The sequence below is a fragment of the Hemicordylus capensis genome, chromosome 5 (genome assembly GCF_027244095.1).
Source record: "Hemicordylus capensis ecotype Gifberg chromosome 5, rHemCap1.1.pri, whole genome shotgun sequence".
Classification (NCBI taxonomy): Eukaryota; Metazoa; Chordata; class Lepidosauria; order Squamata; family Cordylidae; genus Hemicordylus; species Hemicordylus capensis.
This window is the reverse complement of record NC_069661.1, coordinates 149,768,925-149,787,842: the sequence shown is the minus strand read 5'-3', so window position 1 is coordinate 149,787,842 and position 18,918 is coordinate 149,768,925. Positions and strand designations below refer to the sequence as shown.

General features: G+C 43.6%; 1 protein-coding gene across 7 annotated transcripts in view; it reads left to right on the top strand.

Annotated features, from left to right (window-relative positions):
* Positions 1–18,918, top strand: part of FBXL13 (F-box and leucine rich repeat protein 13) — a 176,894-nt gene that overhangs the window by 42,800 nt on the left and 115,176 nt on the right. For 6 of the 7 annotated variants that reach the window (XM_053258482.1, XM_053258478.1, XM_053258477.1 and 3 more), the window contains exons 5-8: positions 202–356; positions 3,016–3,125; positions 7,537–7,743; positions 16,498–16,593. In XM_053258482.1, the coding sequence (XP_053114457.1) occupies positions 202–356; positions 3,016–3,125; positions 7,537–7,743; positions 16,498–16,593 (568 nt within the window). Of the gene's footprint in view, positions 1–149; positions 357–3,015; positions 3,126–7,536; positions 7,744–16,497; positions 16,594–18,918 lie in introns of all 7 variants that reach the window. The other variant, XM_053258483.1, reaches the window with a different exon arrangement.

Below are 18,918 nucleotides of genomic sequence, written 5' to 3'. Positions count from 1 at the left end.
GTGTGTTGCGAGAATTCCGCCGCCAAATCCTGGGCACGCATGTCCAAAGAGAATTAAATATATAGATTCTGAGCCCATTGATTTTGAGGGATACATTTTCCATATGATTTCTATCGAATTGTGGGTTTTTGTAATTTCCTTTCATCTAGGTTAAAATCTTCATTTAAAAATTTTTAAAAAAATGTGGCTTCATGATTGCAGTGCCTGGATAAAGTACTGTGCGCTGACAAGAAATACTAGAGAGACGCTTCAAAAGAAGTTCTCTTTGGCAAGACACTTCCATGAGCGCAAATTATTACATTTAATTATGATAAAGTGGAGGGATTGGGTGCAATTTCGCAGGAAGCAACATGAACGTAAGTCTTTGTATCAAATGCTTTATATATTTCAAAAACAGTATTTTATCCTTATTAAAGTGCTTAGTTTTTGAATTTGCAAATAGCTGTGCAGAGCTCATTCATATAGTTTACTGGTTGATAATCCTTACTAAATTACTCGACAGGTCTCATTTGAATTAATAGGACAAGTTAGTCATGACTCACTCGTCCTATTAATTTCAGTGGGACTTCTATTAATTAATTTAGTCAGGATGTCAGCTGCTATGTCTACTTTTAAATGAAAAGACAGAATGTTTTCTTTTCACAGCAGTTATTTTCAAATGACAAACTGGTTAAAAAGAATAAAGAATTAGAAATTTAGTTTCGATGAGCAACATGATAAGTGCATTTGTATGTCCCATTGCTTATAGGTTTGTTTTAAATGTCAGTATAAAAACTTGATAGAGAACTCATTTAACAATTATAATTCCAACCAACCATGGCTCAATTCTAGATATGTCTCATGAATTGGATTCTCTTTATAAACATACACATGTTAAGGAATTTTTATGAACTCAGGAACAGTCTAAGATTTTATTTCTTGAGCCATATTTTAGACAGAATATTCATTCTGTTGTGTATCTGATATATAGATTTTTAGATTGTGAGCCCTTTGGGGACAGGGGACCATCTGTGTATTTATTTTTTCTGTGTGGACTACTTTGAGAACTTTGGTTGAGGAGCGCTATATAAATATTCATAGTAGTAGTAGATTACATAAGACTGATTCACATGTACACTATAACTGCTGTTATAGCTGGCCAAGTTCATAACTGCAGTACCCCCAGATGCAAGAAACCGCAGTTACAGTCCAAAAGCAAACTCCGTTTTTCCCTGCCAAACTCCAGTTGGAACCTTCGATTTTCTCAAAGTTTCGTCGCCGAAAACTGCAGTTTTGCCGCCAAAGAGATATGCCAAACTGCTGACTCAGCTATAACTGGTTTTGCACTGATTTCCAAACCCCAGGCAAGAGGTGGTAGTGCAGGGGGGAAATGCCATGCTCCTCCTGTCAACCGTGCAGTTGACAGGAGTAGCCACCTGCTTGGCCATTTACACCTATGCACAGGTGCACCATCGCCAGTGGCAGCTGCAGGTGCCTCAGCTGTCCCGGGGTTGGGGGATCAAAGGAAAGTAGCCTCTCTTGCGATTCCCCGTGTCCTCCGATTCCCCATACGCTTATCTGCATATGGTGCACAGACGGACTGGACCCGGGATTTTCAAAACTTGAGTGAATAGACTGCCCTGTTGACCCACCCTACGGCTGTATGCACGGCCAGGCTATGGCACATGGGTGTGGGAATGATCTCTGGGGTGCATGCAAGACTTAAGAAAGAAAGCCTTGGGGAGAGGGAAGTAGTGGGTTTCCCCCCATTTTTCAACAAAGAGAGTCAGTGGGCCTTAGAGTGGGCCCCCATTGGATTCCCTGGTGATTAAGTGGGCAGCTCAGGTCATGAGCTCACAGTCTGTGGGTGGGGATAGCACCTTAACAGGCCCCCAGTAGACTGGCCCTCTCATGAAAGTATGAGCCTTCTGGGCAGCAAGCTATTTACAACAGCTTTGTGATGGGTCTGTTTGGAGTGCTCTGCCAATACCTGCTCTCACAACATCTTCTCTAGCCATGGTGGTGTGGGGGGGGGCAGACCCCCCAGCAACCTTTGCCCTCCCCCATCTGCACATCCCATTATAGCAAATGTGGGTTTCCCTCTCCCCTCCAGCACTAAAAGTGGTATTTCCCACCTGGGCCCCCAACCCCCTTGGGAATTGGAGTTTGCGTGGTGCTTTCACTTGCAGGGGTGCCATGGCTGATAGAAGCAGCACTGGCATTGCAGAGCATTTAAAGGGCTTTCAGTGCACTTCCCCTGCTGAGGACAGGCTGAGTGCTTCAAAAATGCACGACCGTGCACGGCACGCTCCCTCGGAGATTGAGGCCAATCGTGGCTGAGCAGTTGACATGGTGACACTTTGCTCACAGTCTGGCCGCAGAGCTGGCTGGGATGATGCTGAGAGGCTTAGCGACAGGGAGGGGCTCCCCTCTCCTTCAACTCCAGTTAAGCTGGCCACGTTTTGCTGTATGTCTGCAGTGCGAATTGGAGTTAGGAATTGTAACACCTGTCACAATTAACTGCGGTTATAGTGTCTGTCTGAATCCAGCCATACTTAAATGTAGAGTTTGATTGTACAGTCTTTTCCCCCTTCTTCTTCAGTCATAGTTCTCCATATTCCACCTGTCTTGGATCAGAAATGTTAAAGTACTATTTGTGTTAATGGGTTGTTTTTTTGTTTTTTGTTTTTTTAAAAATCCTATGGATAGGTATGTCCTGATTACCATTCAGGACACAATTTGCTTTATATATTTGGAATGGTTTAGATATTTTAATAGTTTTGTTGAAGAGAGCTTTATTAAGCAGAGATGATGCATGCATTGTCCATTACCTATGTTTTGTCATGTTTTTGATGCTTATCTGCAAGTTCTATGATCAGATTTATATATGCCTTGCATTAGCTCTCATTACAGTGAGAATGTCGGCTGTTATGTCTATGTTTAACATATGGTCAAGTTTTTTCCTAGAATGTTGGATGCTTGCTTTTAAAAAAATGTATTCATGTCCTTGCTTTCGTGATCAAATCTTTCTCCCAGGTGCAGCAGCAAGGATAGAAAAGGTCTTTCATTGCGCTTTTCAGAAGGTTATCCTAACAGCTTGGAAAAAACAGGCTAATTTTAGTAAAAAGGCTAAAAGATATGTTGAGGTATGTTCCACGGAATTTTGTAATCAGTTCTTGCTCTTATGTTGGGTTCATTGGTGTAATTTATTTTCCTGTATAAGAAGATAAGCAGAATGGGAGAAGGGAAAGTGCTTAAACTTTTGCTTAGTCCTAATCCTGCATAGTCGTAATCATTGTTTCTAATCCTGGAGCAAGACTGGGGTCAGATGCCCGTGGAAACATAAGAATTATGAGCAGACTTTCCAGGAAGCTTCCCCAGCGGTCTCTCCAAACGGCTCCCCATAATAGATGGAGTTTTCAACACTCACCCAATGTGCTTCTTTTTAAGGTTGCAGATACTGCACAGTAACTGGCCATCATCATGAATTTCAATGGAAAAAACCAGTTTGCTGTATGTACAGCACTCTATTGCAGTCACTGTAAATCATTTGCTCATATAAATGCTACCCCTACCCTAAGCATAGCAAAGTATAGGGAAGCACCCTTAAATAGCCATTTTGGAAAAGCCCCAGGTGAGTTCTACCAGTAAGGATCTGGATGCTAGTGAAGGATTGCTACAAGATGGGAAGTTCTCCTCTTTTCTGGAGTTACTTTGTCCCTGATCCATGATCTGTCCCTACACTTGCTTCTTCCCCTTGAATAAGCCCATCAGAAGGGAAACATCAGGCAGGCACTCCTCCACTGGCTCCTTATATTTTTTTATTTATAATATTTCTATACCGCCCAAAACTTGCGTCTCTGGCTGGTTTACAATTACAATCATTTAAAACATTAAATCAATTAACAATTAAAATCATTTAAAAGATTAAAAACATTTAAAACTCAGTATTAAAATTATTTAAAACTATAAATCTAATTAAAAGCCTGAGTGAATAAATGTGTCTTCAGTGCCTTTTAAAAAGTTGCCAGAGATGGGGAGGTTCTTATTTCAACAGGGAGCGCATTCCAAAGTCCAGGGGCTGCAATGGAGAAGGCCTGTTCCCGAGTAGCCACCAGACGAGTTGGCGGCAGCCTCAGGTGAACCTCTCCAGATGATCTTAGCAGGCAGTGGGGCTCATGGCGAAGAAGACATTCTTTTAAATGCCCAGGGCCTAAGCTGTTTAGGACTTTATAGGTAATGGCCAGCACCTTTTATTTTGTCTGGAAATGTATTTGCAGCCAGTGCAGTTCCTTCAACACAGGAGTAATATGGTCTCTCCTAGATGACCCCGAGACCAACTTGGCTGCCACATTCTGAACCAACTGCAGTTTCCGGAGTATGTACAAAGGCAGCCCCACATAGAGCATATTGTAGTAATCCAGCCTAGAGGTTACCTGCAGATGTACCACTGTTTTGAGGTCGTTCATCTCAAGAAATTGATGCAGCTGGTGTATCAGCCGAAGCTGATAAAAAGCACCTCTGGCCACCTCCTCGACCTGGGACACCAGGGAGAGGTTCAGATCCAGAAGCACCCGTTTCTTCTGGGGGAGCGTGACCCCATCCAGAACCAGCAGATCAAAATCGTCTCCCAAGTTTCGACCCCATACAATAAGTACCTCTGTCTTATCTGGATTCAGCCTCAGGTTGTTATCCCTCATTCAACCCATTACTGCCTCCAGGGAGACATTTGGGGAGGTTATACCTTCTTCCAATGAGGTTGGGTGTCATTAGCATATTGATAACACCTTGTACCAAATCCCCTGATGATCTCTCCCAGTGGTTTCATATAGATGTTAAACAGCATCGGAGACAATACGGAGCCCCAAGGCACACTATATGAAAGTTCAAATTTTGAAGAACAGCAGTCTCCAAGAGACACCATCTGGAATCTGCCCATGAGGTAGGAGTGGAACCACTGCAAAACAGTGCCTCCCACCCCCATTCCCCTCAGACGTTCCAGAAGGATACTATGGTCAATAGTATCGAAAGCCTCCGAGATATCCAAAAGGACCAACAGAGTCACACTCCCTCTGTCAGTTCCCAATTGGAGATCATCCATCAGGCCGACCAAGTCAGTCTCCACCCGAAAGCCAGTTTTAAATGTGTCTAGATAATCCATTTCCTCCAAGACCTCCTGTAACTGGCAGGCCACCACCTTCTCAATCACCTTGCCCAACCATGGAAGGTTGGAGGCAGGCTTGTAATTATTTATCTCTGAGGGATCCAAGGCAGGCTTTTTCAGAAGTGGTCTAATGACTGCCTCCTTAAGACAAGGAGGCATCCTGCCCTCCCTCAGAGAAACATTTATCATCTCTACCAGGCCCTCTACAACAGCCTCCTTGCAGATAGTATAAGCTATGTTGGGCAAGGATCAAGAGGGCAGGTGGTAGGCCACACCATTCCAAGCAACTTGTCCATATCCTCAGGAGTCACAAACAGAAACTGATCCAGGGTCATCACATAAGAGGAGCTGCTGGACACCTCGGCATTAGTCTCTGTAACAATTGTGGAGTTTGAATCCAAGTCAGCCCAAATATGAGAGATTTTGTCCACAAAAAACTCATTAAAAACATCACAGCAAGTAATTGTTGGTTCTAAGTACTGATTCAAGGGGGAAGGGGCGCACATTAGCCCCTTCACATCCCTGAACAACTCCGCTGGACATGAACTTGTGGAGGCAATACAGGAGGAAAAGAATCGCTTCTTTGCTGCATGTATCACCTGAGCATAGATCTTGCTCTCTGTGCAACAATCTGTTGGATTCGAATTGAGTCTTCCTCCGCTTGTGCTCTAGTAATCTACCTTGCCGCTTCAGCCCCCATAGTTCTTCTGTATACCAAGAGGCCAGTTTCGAAGTGGGTCGGAGAGGACGCTTAGGAGCAATCGTGTCCACTGCCTTGGTGAGTTAATTATTCCAATTCTCCACCAAAATGTCGACAGGGTCACCAGCAGAGCCAACACTAAATCCCTCCAAGCCTTCTTGAAAACCTATTGGATCCAGTAACCTTCTTGGGTAGACGATCCTAAAGGTGGGACGTGGTCGTGAGTCCAACCTTAACCTGATGGTCCGTCCATGACAATGGGGAAATCACAGGAGTCTCCACCCACGGAACACCACCTTGTTCAGAGTGAAAGACCAGATCAAGCATGTGACCAGCAATATGTGTCGGTCCTGAGACCACATGGGATAGGCCCATAGTCATCATGGCTGCTATGAACTCCTGAGCCGCCCTGGAAAAATTGGTCCCAAAGTGAACATTGAAGTCCCCTGGCACCACAAGCCTGGAGCCTCCAACGCCAAGCCCGAGACCAAGTCCATCAGCTCAGTTAGGGACTCTGTTGGGCAGCAGGGCTATCGGTATACCAGCAGAAGTCCCAGTCTATCCCTGGTCCCCAAACTTAGGTACATACATTCAATATGGTCAGACACTTTGACAGGGATCCTGGCAAGGGAGATATTGTTCTTGTAGACCACAGCCACTCCACCTCCCGTCCACCTCCCTCCCCTGCTCCTCAACAGAGTACCCTGGAGGAAGAAGCTGGGACCAGACTGGACCACCAGCCTCCCCCAACCAAGTCTCCATAATACATACCAGATCGGCCCCTTCATCCAGAATCAAATCATGGATGAATTCAGGTTTATTCTGGACCAACCTGGTATTATAAAGGAGCAAGACGAGGCTCTGTGGAAGGTTAGCATTGCTTTCCAAGGTCAAAGAGCTGGCAGGACAGCCAGAAGGGGAGACAGCAATTAAGTTTCTGATTTCCCTTCCCCTGCCACGGCCTGCTGACCTGTCAATGTTACTTCTCCTATTCCCCACCACCACTGGAATAGCTGCCCAATAATCAGTGGATACACCCCCTGTCTCCCCATCTCCAGACAGACCCAGACACATTAAAACTCATTAAAACTCAATTCAGCCAGTGTGTTGACATTATAATTTTTCATTGTCTTGATGTTGTCATGTTATCGAGTAATAACTCCAGTTCCTTTATGAGTAACAAAAATAAATTGACTTTTTCAATCTCCGAAACCTTTTTAGCAATGAAATATGCATATTTAATTGTGGGATTACTTGTTAGCATTAATAGTATATTTTATTGTAATATATGTTGCATACACATAACAGCTTAGTTTAGACCTACTGCTTTTCGGTCTTAGTAAAAGCCAGATCCTACATATATTTATTTGAAAGTAAACCCAAATACATATGCCTAAGTTTGTTTAGAGTCCCTTAATTGAAGCCGAGCAGTCACAGCCGCAGCAGAAGTAACATCTGATACCTGAGTGGACATTTTCTATTATCATGCCCACAGAGTTGCTTATCAATTGCCATTTTTTTGAAAATAAAGCTTAAGTTTTATTATATATCAAGTCAGCTGCCTTAGATACCTGTTGTGAAACAGAAATGAAGGATATAAATATATTAAATGAATTGGTTACATTTGCTTATCAAAATCAGACTATAGTTCAAAAATGTTATCTTTATTGTATTTTATATATACATTTTGCAGCACGTAGAAAAAGGAGAGGCTAGTGAATTTGATTTAGCTGAGGATAACCATGCTGAAGTGTTTGAAAGACATCACGCTGAAGTGTTTCATCTCTCTGAAAAATATCATTCTTCAAGACGTCTGTCTGAAGCTTATCGCTGGCCAGTAATCATCCTAAAAGCAGGCAAAGATCTTCTGACCAAGTTGCCAGACAAAGCACTAGCACAGGTTGGATATGCTTTTTAAATAGATAGCTATGGCAAAACCTTGTTGTTTCCTTCTCAGAGGGTGCAAGGAAGCTCTTTTCCTTCTTTACTCTCATTGGCATTGACTGTTTTTCCTTGTCCAACTGAAGGCAAGAGTAGCAGATGCCAGAGATAACAAGTTGGGGCCTGTATTCGTTAATACATTTCTGCTCCCACTTCTTTGGAACAGAAACAGGGACGGAGCCACCATTGGGCGAAAGGGTTCAAAGAACCCAAGCCGCCAATGGTGAAAAGCCGCCGAGAGAGCCCCTCCCTGTGTGGCTCGGGCTCCATAGGAGCCCAGAGCGAACTCCCCCCCTCCCACGCCCGGGCCGCCAAGAGCCTGGGCAAACTCTCTGCCAAGTATTTCAGGCAGTTCTAACTGCCTAATACAACGTTTTTCCCTTCCTCTCCCTTTCTGGAGGGAGAGAAAGGGGAAAACGTCCTATTAGGCAGCCGACCCTGCCCGAAATGATGCGCTGAGAGCTCGTTAGGGCTCCCGGCAGCCCAGGCCACGCCCCTTTTCACATGACAAAGTCACATGACAAGGGGCCGTGGCCTGCGCTGCCGAGAGCCCGAACGAGCTCTCAGCGTGTCATTTCAGGCAGGGTCGGCTGCCTAATAGGACGTTTCCCCCTTTCTCTCTCCAGAGAGGGAGAGGAAGGGAAAAATGTTCTATTAGGCAGTCGGAGCTGCCTGAAATCCTTAGCAGAGAGTTTGCCCGGGCTCGGCGGCCCGGGCGTGGGAGGGGGGAGTTCACTCTGGGCTCCCATGGAGTCCAAGCCACGCCCTGTGCGCGTGACGTCACGTGCACGTGCATATCGGAATGGGCCGCCGAGCGGGGCTGGACACAGGCCGCCGCTCGGCTGGCTCCGCGCCTGAACAGAAATAACAGCAGCAATATCTGTAAGAGGAAGCAAATCTTGGAATCCTCAGTAAGACAGATAATCTTATTCCTCAGTTAGTGTTTCAATTTGCTGTGGTGAAGAATGTTCATCAGAGGAGAGTGAGAAATTCTGAGAGCAACATATTTGTATGGTATTGGAGTCCCTGATTATTAGGACAGGGCTTTGTTTCTCACATGAAAGTTATATTCATATTCAAATTTGTGGTTTTAACACACTTGAAAATGAATTGAAACCACACCATATGCATTCAGTAGTCAACAATGTCAGCTTTAGTAATAATATCAACAAACGTTCATATATGCATATCAATTTACTGAATAAACTTCAAACCATTAACTTAAAATACTCTAACTCAAATTGAGTGACAAAAAGTAAAAGATCCAGAATTAATATTTAAAATTTTAAAAAGAGTTATATATGGAATAATTCATAGTGACATTAAAACTATTTACCACTCAAATAAATCAAATAATTTATAATATTTAGCATTTGTATATTGCTTTTGAGTATTTAGAGCTGTTCACATGATGTATCTTCTTGCAATCCTCGTCAACACTTTAAGTTAATATTCTGAAAAACTATATCTTGTAAAGGTTGTGTTAAGCTGCAAGACACAATCTGGGGGTGACCATCCCACTGGCTTTTAAGTGATCTGTCCCCAGTATGCGAACAAACGGGGATCCCATGAGACTCCTGAGCATGTTAAGAGTGGGAACCATAAGCCTGTAGTCCCAGACATAAACAGAGAGGCTTCTAAGAGCCCACAAAATACTTCCTCCCACAAATGTTACAGCATCATCAAGTTTTGGAATGGAGTTTCCCTCAACACCGTCAATGTTGAAAGACCTCACTATTCTTCAGGACATTGACTCTGTCCTGGGCTCTACCCATACAATGCCCCCTCGCTCAACTTTTAAAGGTTTTTCATTGCACAGGCTCCATATTGAGGAGGATATGAGTTCTGGTACCTAGCCCATTCCCAAACTCTTCATAGAGGACAAGAATGGACTACTGGAGTTCTCCAGGTGTCCTTGATCCAGGTTATGTTAGAAGGATGGGGAGATTTAGAGATCCTTTCTATATGCCTTTTCCATCACTACCATAAGACTATGATGAGTTCAAGATGTGGAAAATGAGGAAGCTGAAATTAGCATCCAGTTCCCCACCTCAAGCCCTTTCGAAGGAGCAAGACACATCTTTCAAGAGGCCACTAGACTTGCCTCCTCTCCCACAACCTTTGCTTCAGCAGCCACAGGAAATTATTCACCCTTTCTCTCCAGATATGCAAATTATATCTCCTCCAACAACTCACAGTAAGAACTTAGTTCCTGAAAAACTAAAGTCAGGTGATGAATACTCCTCCATATCTGATTCAGATAACAAGTCTATTCACACAGAGAACCCATCAGATCCCTCACGTAATGAAAATGTTCCCAACAACCCATTTGACTCTTATGGAATAGACCAAATCCTATACAATTCAAGTAGCTGAAATGGTCAAGGTCCTTGGCCTGGAGCTGAAATCGCCAGAGGTTTAAGACCCAGTTATTTCTCCAAGACGGGCCGGTCTTGGATGCGTGGCAACCTCTCACGAGACTGGCGGCACCACTTGTGAGAGGTCCTGACTTTGGACAGGATGTGAGGTGGTGGTGGTGGGCCCAGCTGCGGCGGGCCCTGCGTGGCCGCTGGGATGGGGAGGCAGTGGTGGCAGGCCTGGTCCAGCCGCCGGGTAAGGAGGCGGCTGGGCTGCCAGGAAGAGGAAGTCGCGGCAGCAGGGGAAAGCCAGCCAGAAACCGGGGGGGGGGGGGGAGAAGCGGGCCTGTTGGGCGTCAGAGACACCCGGGGGAAGAGTCATGTACAAGGGGCTGAAGGTGTGTGGTGGGGGGAAGATTCAGGGAGAACTAGGGGCACAAATGCTCTGCGCCCAGTCAGCTAGTATTATTTTATTTCCTCCTCTAGTACCTCACATACAGCAACTCTCCCTATGCTTCTAGACTTAGTCAACTCTGCTGAATCGGCATGGGATACCCCATCTTCAGTTCCCACTTATAAATGCCTCAAGAATTTTTATAGAGACCAGGAAGAGGATTGCATATTCCTTTTCAAGCACCCCCCACCAAATTTCTTAGTGGTAGATTGCACCATTGGAAGTAGATCCGGGAGGAAACACTCTGCTTCTGTAGGAAAAACGGGCAGGAAATTAGACTCTGTGTGATGTAAAGTCTATTACTACTGCTGCTGCTACTACTATTACAAATTTTTATATACTTCTTTTCAGCAAAAGTTCCCAAAGCAGTTTACACAGACAAATACATAAGTAACTTGGTTCCTCTCCCCAAAGGGCTCACAATCTAAAAAAGAAACATAAGATAGTCACCAGCAACAGCCACTGGATGGATGCTGTACTGGGGATGGATAGGACTAGTTGCTCTCCTGCTAAGTAAAGAGAATCACCACTTTAGAAAGGTGCCTCTCTGCTCAGTTAGAGGGGGAATTAGCAAGATGAAATGCTAAGTTAGCAAGATGATATTGCTCATCTTGCCTTTCCATTAAGATAGCCAATTACATGGCCTGTATGGCTAAATACCATTATTCTATTTGGAAAAACTTACTTATGATTGTAACAATCAGCCTCTGATCTGATCTGATCCCTCCCCTCCCCTAAAGAATGAACCAGAAGTGAACCCTGTCTTGACTGACAGGCTGGTGATCTCCAGGGATCAGCCTATCTGCACCAGGTGGGTGGAATCTACAGGGTCATGTGGCAGGAAGGGAGGGGTTTCTTTGTTCAGTTGAAGCTAGGTTGGGCTTGCAATCGGACGTGTGGCCAGGGAAATGGCTGCAGAAAGGAAGACTGCAGTTCTTGGAAGATAAGACTGCAGGGGCTTCATTTCTCTCCTGGAGTTTGAGGTGAGTTCAAGGGGGAAGGAGGCCAGGTCTTTTGGCTTCTGGAAGTTTAGCCTAGGGAACAGTTTGTTAGTCAGTTTGTGTTAGACTTTTTATTTTCCTTTCGTGTGCTCTGTATATCCTTGCAACTGGTCTAGGACTGTGTTCCTGTAATGTAACTAAGCTAAGAAACCATAGCCTGTGCCCACCCATCCAGGGTGCTGCAAAAGTCTCTGTAAACTTCTAAGGGTGCTTTTGTATTTTCTTACATCCATATTCTTTGCAACTGGGTAACCACAATTTTTAAACTTGCCACTCCAATATCAGCTGGAGTGCTTTTGGAAGGAACCTTGTAATCTACTGAGTACTTTTACCTGTAACTTAAAGATGAGAAAGCCTCAGATGGAAATAGTCTGTAGAATTTTGAATAAAGTTTATTTTTATTTTTTTGTTCATTGCAATTTTAACCAGCCTCTTTGAGTGGACTTTTAACTCAGGAAAGGGGGACTGGAAAGGGGTTTACTCTGGTGCAAACATGTCTCAATTTGATAGTTCAGTTACCAAGTTTTCTTACCACGTGTAAGCTTGCACGTGGAAGGTTTTTGTACTTTTCCAATAGTAAGAGGAGAGCTTTCCCTGGAATTCCATCCAAGTCCCAGGGGTGTGTGTGTTAAATGTGTTATATGTTCATAATTTTTACCACTGCGCCTGATGGCGCAGTGGTAAAACTGCCGCTCTGTAACCAGAAGGTTGCAAGATCGATCCTGACCAGGGGCTCAAGGTTGACTCAGCCTTCCATCCTTCCGAGGTCGGTAAAATGAGTACCCAGAAATGTTGGGGGCAATATGCTAAATCATTGTAAACCGCTTAGAGAGCTTCCAGCTATAGAGCGGTATATAAATGTAAGTGCTATTGCTATTGCTATAATTGGGTGGTGGTGACAGTGAATAAGCTACTAAGTACAGGAAAGTTTTGGGTAGCAGCCTTTGTTCCGAAAGCATGAGTATGGTTCTGCATTTTCCTTCTCTTTACGTGGGCTTGCTCTGAGACAAAGGCTGGGTTAAATCCACGGCATTAAGGATGCTCCTGAGCTGGTGATATCCAAGTTTCAAGAGGTTGTCTCCAAGTCAGCTGATGTTACTCACCAACATATTAGTACGGCTAATTCAACTAGAGGCGGTCATATACTCAGAAGCATAAACAGTAGCAGAAAATGAAGCATCAGGACCAGTCCAAACAAAACCTTTGACCTCTTCATTATTCCATCTACTTCTGGGAACCCTTCCACTATCAAATTCACTCCTTTCACTCTGGCTTGGCATTACATTACATCTGACAGGTGTTAGGCATCATCTCCACCAGATATGCAATAGAGTTTCCCACCAACCCCATGTTTTGGGAGGTAAAATATACCCACACATCTCCTACCTTGTTGGCAGAAGTGGAAGATCTGCTGAGAAAAGGAGCGATAGAACTTGTATCTCAAAAAGATATAAGGAAGGGTTTCTATTCCAGATTTTTCCAAGTCCCAAAAAGAGATGGTGGATTCTGCCCTATTCTGAGCTTATATTGCCTCAGCGATTCCATTCATCCAAGGAAATTTTGCATAACCACTATGTAAACCATTCTCCCTCTTCTACAGAGCAGGAATGCCCATCTACCTTGGATCTAAAAGACACTTATTTTCATATAGGAATTTGGCCAAAATACAGGTGGTTTCTCCGCTTCACCTTAGTAGTCCAAGCCTAACAGTACACCATTCTCCTGCTTGGCGTCTCGACAGCATCTCAAATTTTCACAAAATATATGAGCACAATTATTGCCTATTTAGGGACACAAAGAGTCTGTTTTTTCATACATAGGCAATTGGTTGGTGGCCTCCATGAACAAAGACTCTGTGTACATCCTCTTACTTCTTGAGGACCTGAGTATCCAGGTAAACTGGAAAAAAGTCAAACTTTCAGGCACAAAATGCAATACTCTGCATAGACACCGTTCTAGACACTCAAATAAGAGTATTTCTCATTCGTACACTTAATTTACTCATTCAGAGCCAATCCAAAACAGAAAGAGAACTATTCAAATGCTCTTCTAAGGAACTATAATAAAGAACACTACCCTGGGGGTCCTGGACTTCAATATGCTGCCTAGCACTGCCAAACAGCCTATCTAGACACTGAGCCGGGTCTCACGATCAATGAGACCCAGTTTTGGAGTGTGCGTGGGGAGAGCGGGCTAAGCCCACTCTCCCCGCACACAAGCGGGGAGAGAGCCCTGGGTGGCCGGATTGGCCGCCCACACAATTGCCGGCTCCATGATAGAGCCGGCGGGGGCTGGGGAGCTCGGAGGCCGCACGGTCCCCAGAAGCTCCAGTATTCCCTGTGCGAGTGCACAGGGCATACTGGGGAGACCCCCGGGAATATGTAGAACTTGTTTACTTTAAAGCTTAGTCTTAGCTGCACTTGACAGCTAATTAAAGGTTTCAAGCTCTGTCCTCTAATTACAAAAATTACTCACGTTCTTTTCGTGACGAGTGTCTTGTGTGCCTCCCCACACACTCCCCTGCTAAACTCCAATATCTGTTTGCAAACTTTTGTTAGCAAATCTCCTGTGGTCTCTGAGTCTTGTCTTGTCAAGAGCTGCTTTCAAATTGCACAGGCACATAACTCTCATTGTGAATGATCCTGGATCACCTAAAGATCTCCCGTTATAGCTGAGCAATCTGTTTTTAGATGCTTATGTGACAGCTTTAGTGACTCTGTGTTTAGAAGTTTAATACATGAATAAGTGGTCAGGAAAGTAGCTGGAGGATCATGCAGTACAATCCCTTCCTCCTATATGATACATTCCTTTCCTACTACATTACACTTTTCATAACAGATGCCTACAAGACAGAAAGGCAATAGGAGCATTTCCAGACAGCAGGCTTTACCATGAGTTTCCTGCGAGGCTTTACTGTGAGTTCAAATTTGCCAGCCAACAAACAAACAATACCACTGATGCAAAAAGTGGATTTATTTACCCTAATCAGGCTCCACTCCAATGCGCAATGGAAAACCCATCTCATGTGTGGCATGTTCCACGATACCTTGCAGGAACTTTGGAGTAATTCTGGCCAATATATGAACACACAATCTCAATTCTGGAGGAGACTTGAGTTAAAAGCCCCATCTGGAAATACTGTAAGTGCAATTTACCCAATGTTTTTCTATGCCTGCACCTAATGTATTGCAAGGTTATTACATTGAGGATTTTTATCTTTTATTGTGCATGTATATTTACTATAGGTGTTTAACTCATGGAGAAATATATATATCAAATATTATTGTTTGCTAGTTGTAGCACGATTTTGAACATAAAGGGCATGGAAATTCAGGCTAGTTGAACTACCAAAGGTTGTTGCATGTTGTGGAGGCTATTCAGGGTTTGATTCAATCATTCAATATTCCTTTTCACTAATTGGATCAGTGAGATGGAAAATCCCTTTATTGCTAAGGAGGGGATTGCTCATGAATTAGCGCCAGGGAGAGGATCCCACAAAGGACTTATTCAGCCTATTGTTTTATTGTTAGCAACTGAGAGAGAGGAGCAGAAAGGCCAATATTCCTTCAAATCAATTTCAAAATGTCATTTTCTCTTTGGTCTCTGGTAACACCAAGCTAAACCCAAAGCCTGGATTCTTCCTGGGAGACCCTCGGGTGTGATTAGGACTGGAAACAGGGTTAGTCTAACAAAGAACTGTACCTGTTGAATTAATATCTGGACTGTACTAGATGGCATATTGGGGAAGAACTGACATTTTCAGGGATAAATAGCTGCTTTGTGGAATGATTTTCAGTGAGAAAATGGTACTGAATTCAAGAATTGAACAACCACTATTCCTGCACTGCAGTACTGATAGATCCAGTCCTCCAATGACTGCAGTTTAAAAAGTATAAATCCCCTAACTAGACAGTGATGTTAGTTTGACTCTAATTCTGTGAGCTAATTCATGCACATATGGAATCAGCTATTAAAGGGCACAGGCTCTGCAAATGCATGGAACTCTGGTCTTTGGAGGCATCAAGGAGCTTTGCCTTTTAGAATATTCTAGTTCAGGGTTGAGGGCCAACAAGTTGTGTAGAAAAAATACCTCAATTTACAGACCATTATCTGGAAAATTGATTCCAAGTATACAGGATTTGGCCATCCTTGCTCAGAGTAAGTTCTGTGGGGTTTTTGAAACTTACATATTTTTACCTATTGCATGAAACATCTTGCTTAGTGTGTGAGAAAATGCCATTTTTTGTTAGTTTGTTTATAATACATATGCTTGAGAATTTCCCCAAATAAATATACCAATTTATTTGTTTTGCCATACGATTTCAGAAGCCCTTGGCTAACCCTATACACACTTGCAGCAATTTAAAAACACGTTACTGTTATTGAAGAGGAACGATGAATAATTGGAAAGCTACCTAGGTTACCAATCTGTTACCTTTATCTTGATTGTTATGTATACACAGAAACCTTACTTACCTGAGCATAAAAAATGATAAAGTGCTGGCAATTGCCAGCATGAAATCTGGTGAGCCTACACTCACTCATAACTATTAATAGTCTCTGTAGTGATTCTGAAAGTGGTAGAGCCATGGCCATGGCCATGGTATGAGAGTCATGGCCATGGTTGTGATAGTTTGTGGGAGCCCATAGGGCTTTAATTATCTACACTTTACCTGGCACTCCAACCATCAATGTTTATAACTGCCTCAGACAAGGAAGAATGGCAAAATCAGCTCTAATGTTAAATCTCCCTCCAGCTCTACTCCTGAATCTGCTCTTTTTGTCTTCACTGCTGCCTGATATAGGTGTTTATACCAGCAGGGATTTGAACCGAAAACCTCTTGCTCGCTAGACAAGTTACTTCCACGTTATGTTAATAAATTTCTCTGTTTCCAATCTAGGTCTTCAGACATTTAAATTTAATTGACTTGGGAAGGTGTGCTCAAGTTAGCCGTTCTTGGAATGCAATGACTCGCATAAGCCTGTTATGGAGTAATGTGAGTAGAAATGTTTGAAACCAAGATTTAATACCAGTTTGTTTTTTAAAATCCAAGTGAACTAAAGTAAATTATTCTTTTAAATTATTCTCCTTTTAAATTATTCAGTTGTCCTAGAAATTGATTCTAATTGTTTGTTTTTAAATCCCCCGATTTAAGAGAAGAGTTAAGATGCTTACAAATTCACTCATGTACCAAAAAGCATGGAAATGTTAATTTCCTGCCATACCATGTAAGTAGTAAATAGTTTCTGCAGACTGGCATATTGTGTTCACTTAAGATTTAACCTCTATATTTCCATGCAATTTCCTTTGTTCTTTCATCTCAGTCCTCTTCAGGTAGGGGGCAATATTGAAGCTTGCAGCAATGCTTTATCAGTGTTTAAAAAGACATTCTTTTCAATTCTAAACTCTTAGTTCTTCCAACCAACTTCTTGCAAAGCTTTTCTTCTAGAGTCCAATCTTATCCATGTTTAATCAAAAGTAAACCCAAGATAGTTATCTATTCAAGCACTGTTAGAACATTATACAACTTGTGCCCTTTAAGTAAATTCTAAATCATTCATTCATTTAAAACAGTCAGTTTGTTGCAAAGGCAATTCCTGTGCATATTTTGTTATCAAGATACTGCCTCATGATAAAACAAACACTTGCTCTAATGCCAGTCTGCCCCAGTCTTCTGTCTGTCAGTAGCGGCTGGTGTGGGCACCACCGGGGAATGTGGCAATGAGAGGCACCTTTAAGCGTAAATTAATAGGTGCTTACTTCTGCTCTCACCGCACCTGAATGCTGCTCGTAGCAGCAGCGTGTCACCCAGCACCCCCTGCAACAGGGATTGCCTCTGCCACTCATCTGGCCTCCGTGGAGCCGATCCCTTGCCGGAGGTCCGATGAGTGGTGGAGAACCCTCGCCACCCTTGCCGGAGGGTGCTGGGTGATGTGCTGCTGCTCTAACCAGTGTTCAGGTACAGTGAGAGCAGAGGTAAGCGCCTATTAATTTATCCTTAAAAGTGCCTCTTGCTGCTGCCCCCACACCAGACGTGTGTGTCTACATCTCTATCTTTACATACTCCATCTATATGGAGATCTCTCTTATATAAAGTCTATCACTGCTAACATATGTTGTGATCCCATGTCCTTCCCACTGTGGTCCAACTTATGAGGAGGCAGTGTGGTGGTGTGGGATCCCTTTGGCAGTGGTCTTCTCCTTACACTATTGCCTGCAACTGGAGTCTGTGGAGTGGGGTTTCCATAGCTGCTGGGATCTGCTCAGGCACAGTCACTGAACAGCAAAATCAGCAGGGAGATAGGGACTGGGGGGAAAGGGATAGGCAGGGAGGGAGTGGAAATAGATGTGGGGATGAGAAGGCAATCAGGGGAAAGCATGGGATGCACTGCTTTATTTAAACAAGCCTGAGGCTAGTGGTGAATGGCATGCAAGAGAGGACCAGAGGTGTATTGAATGGGGCTAGGTTCTGGTGCTACAGTGAGTTAAGAGGATGAGAGTGAAGCAACTTTCTCGCCTACACTGAGGCCACAAGCTCAAGGTTCTGGCAGCTTGGTGCATGCCTACACATGACAATGAATGCTGTTCTCTCTAACCCAAATGAAAGCATCTAGGAACAGCATATAGATGGGTCAGTGTGCCCCTCGGTGGCCATTGCCCCATAATGTCCTGAGCATCTTTATTTCCCCCGATCTGCAAAGGAAGAGGATTGGGGCCCAAAGATGAAAGGGAAGCATGGCTACATGGAGATGAGGTTATAAGCTAGCACAATTTGTGAGTCTGTAGAATGTGTTTACTGATTATACAGCATGGAAATTAAGGCGAACACCTTAACTTCTGATATTTATGCTTTTTGGTACATGAGTTAATTCATAAGTAACTTTTGGTCCATGGCCAATAGTACTGAAAGCTGCTGAGAGATCCAGTAGAATCAACAAAAATGTATTTCTTCTGTCCTTCCTGGTATAAATCATCGACCAGCAGAGCAACCATGGCTGCTTCGGTTCCAAAACCAACATGGAAAGCAGATTGATAAGGACCCAGTTAATCATATTCCTCTAGTCTAGGAAAACCTGGAGCTGGGTGGTCAGCATTTGATCAAGCACCTTGTCCAAAGACTGAGGTTTAGAGACTGGCTAGTAATGTCTTAATACACTGAGATAAAGATATTGCTTGCAGCTTGAAACATTCTGTATGTAACTGCTCCTTCACAATGGGAACCATTTGTTGCCCTCACAACCTGCTCAGCCAGACTTCCTTACGAGATATGTATAAAATACCAAATGCTGTTGTGTAAAGACCAGATGCTCACCACCTTGCA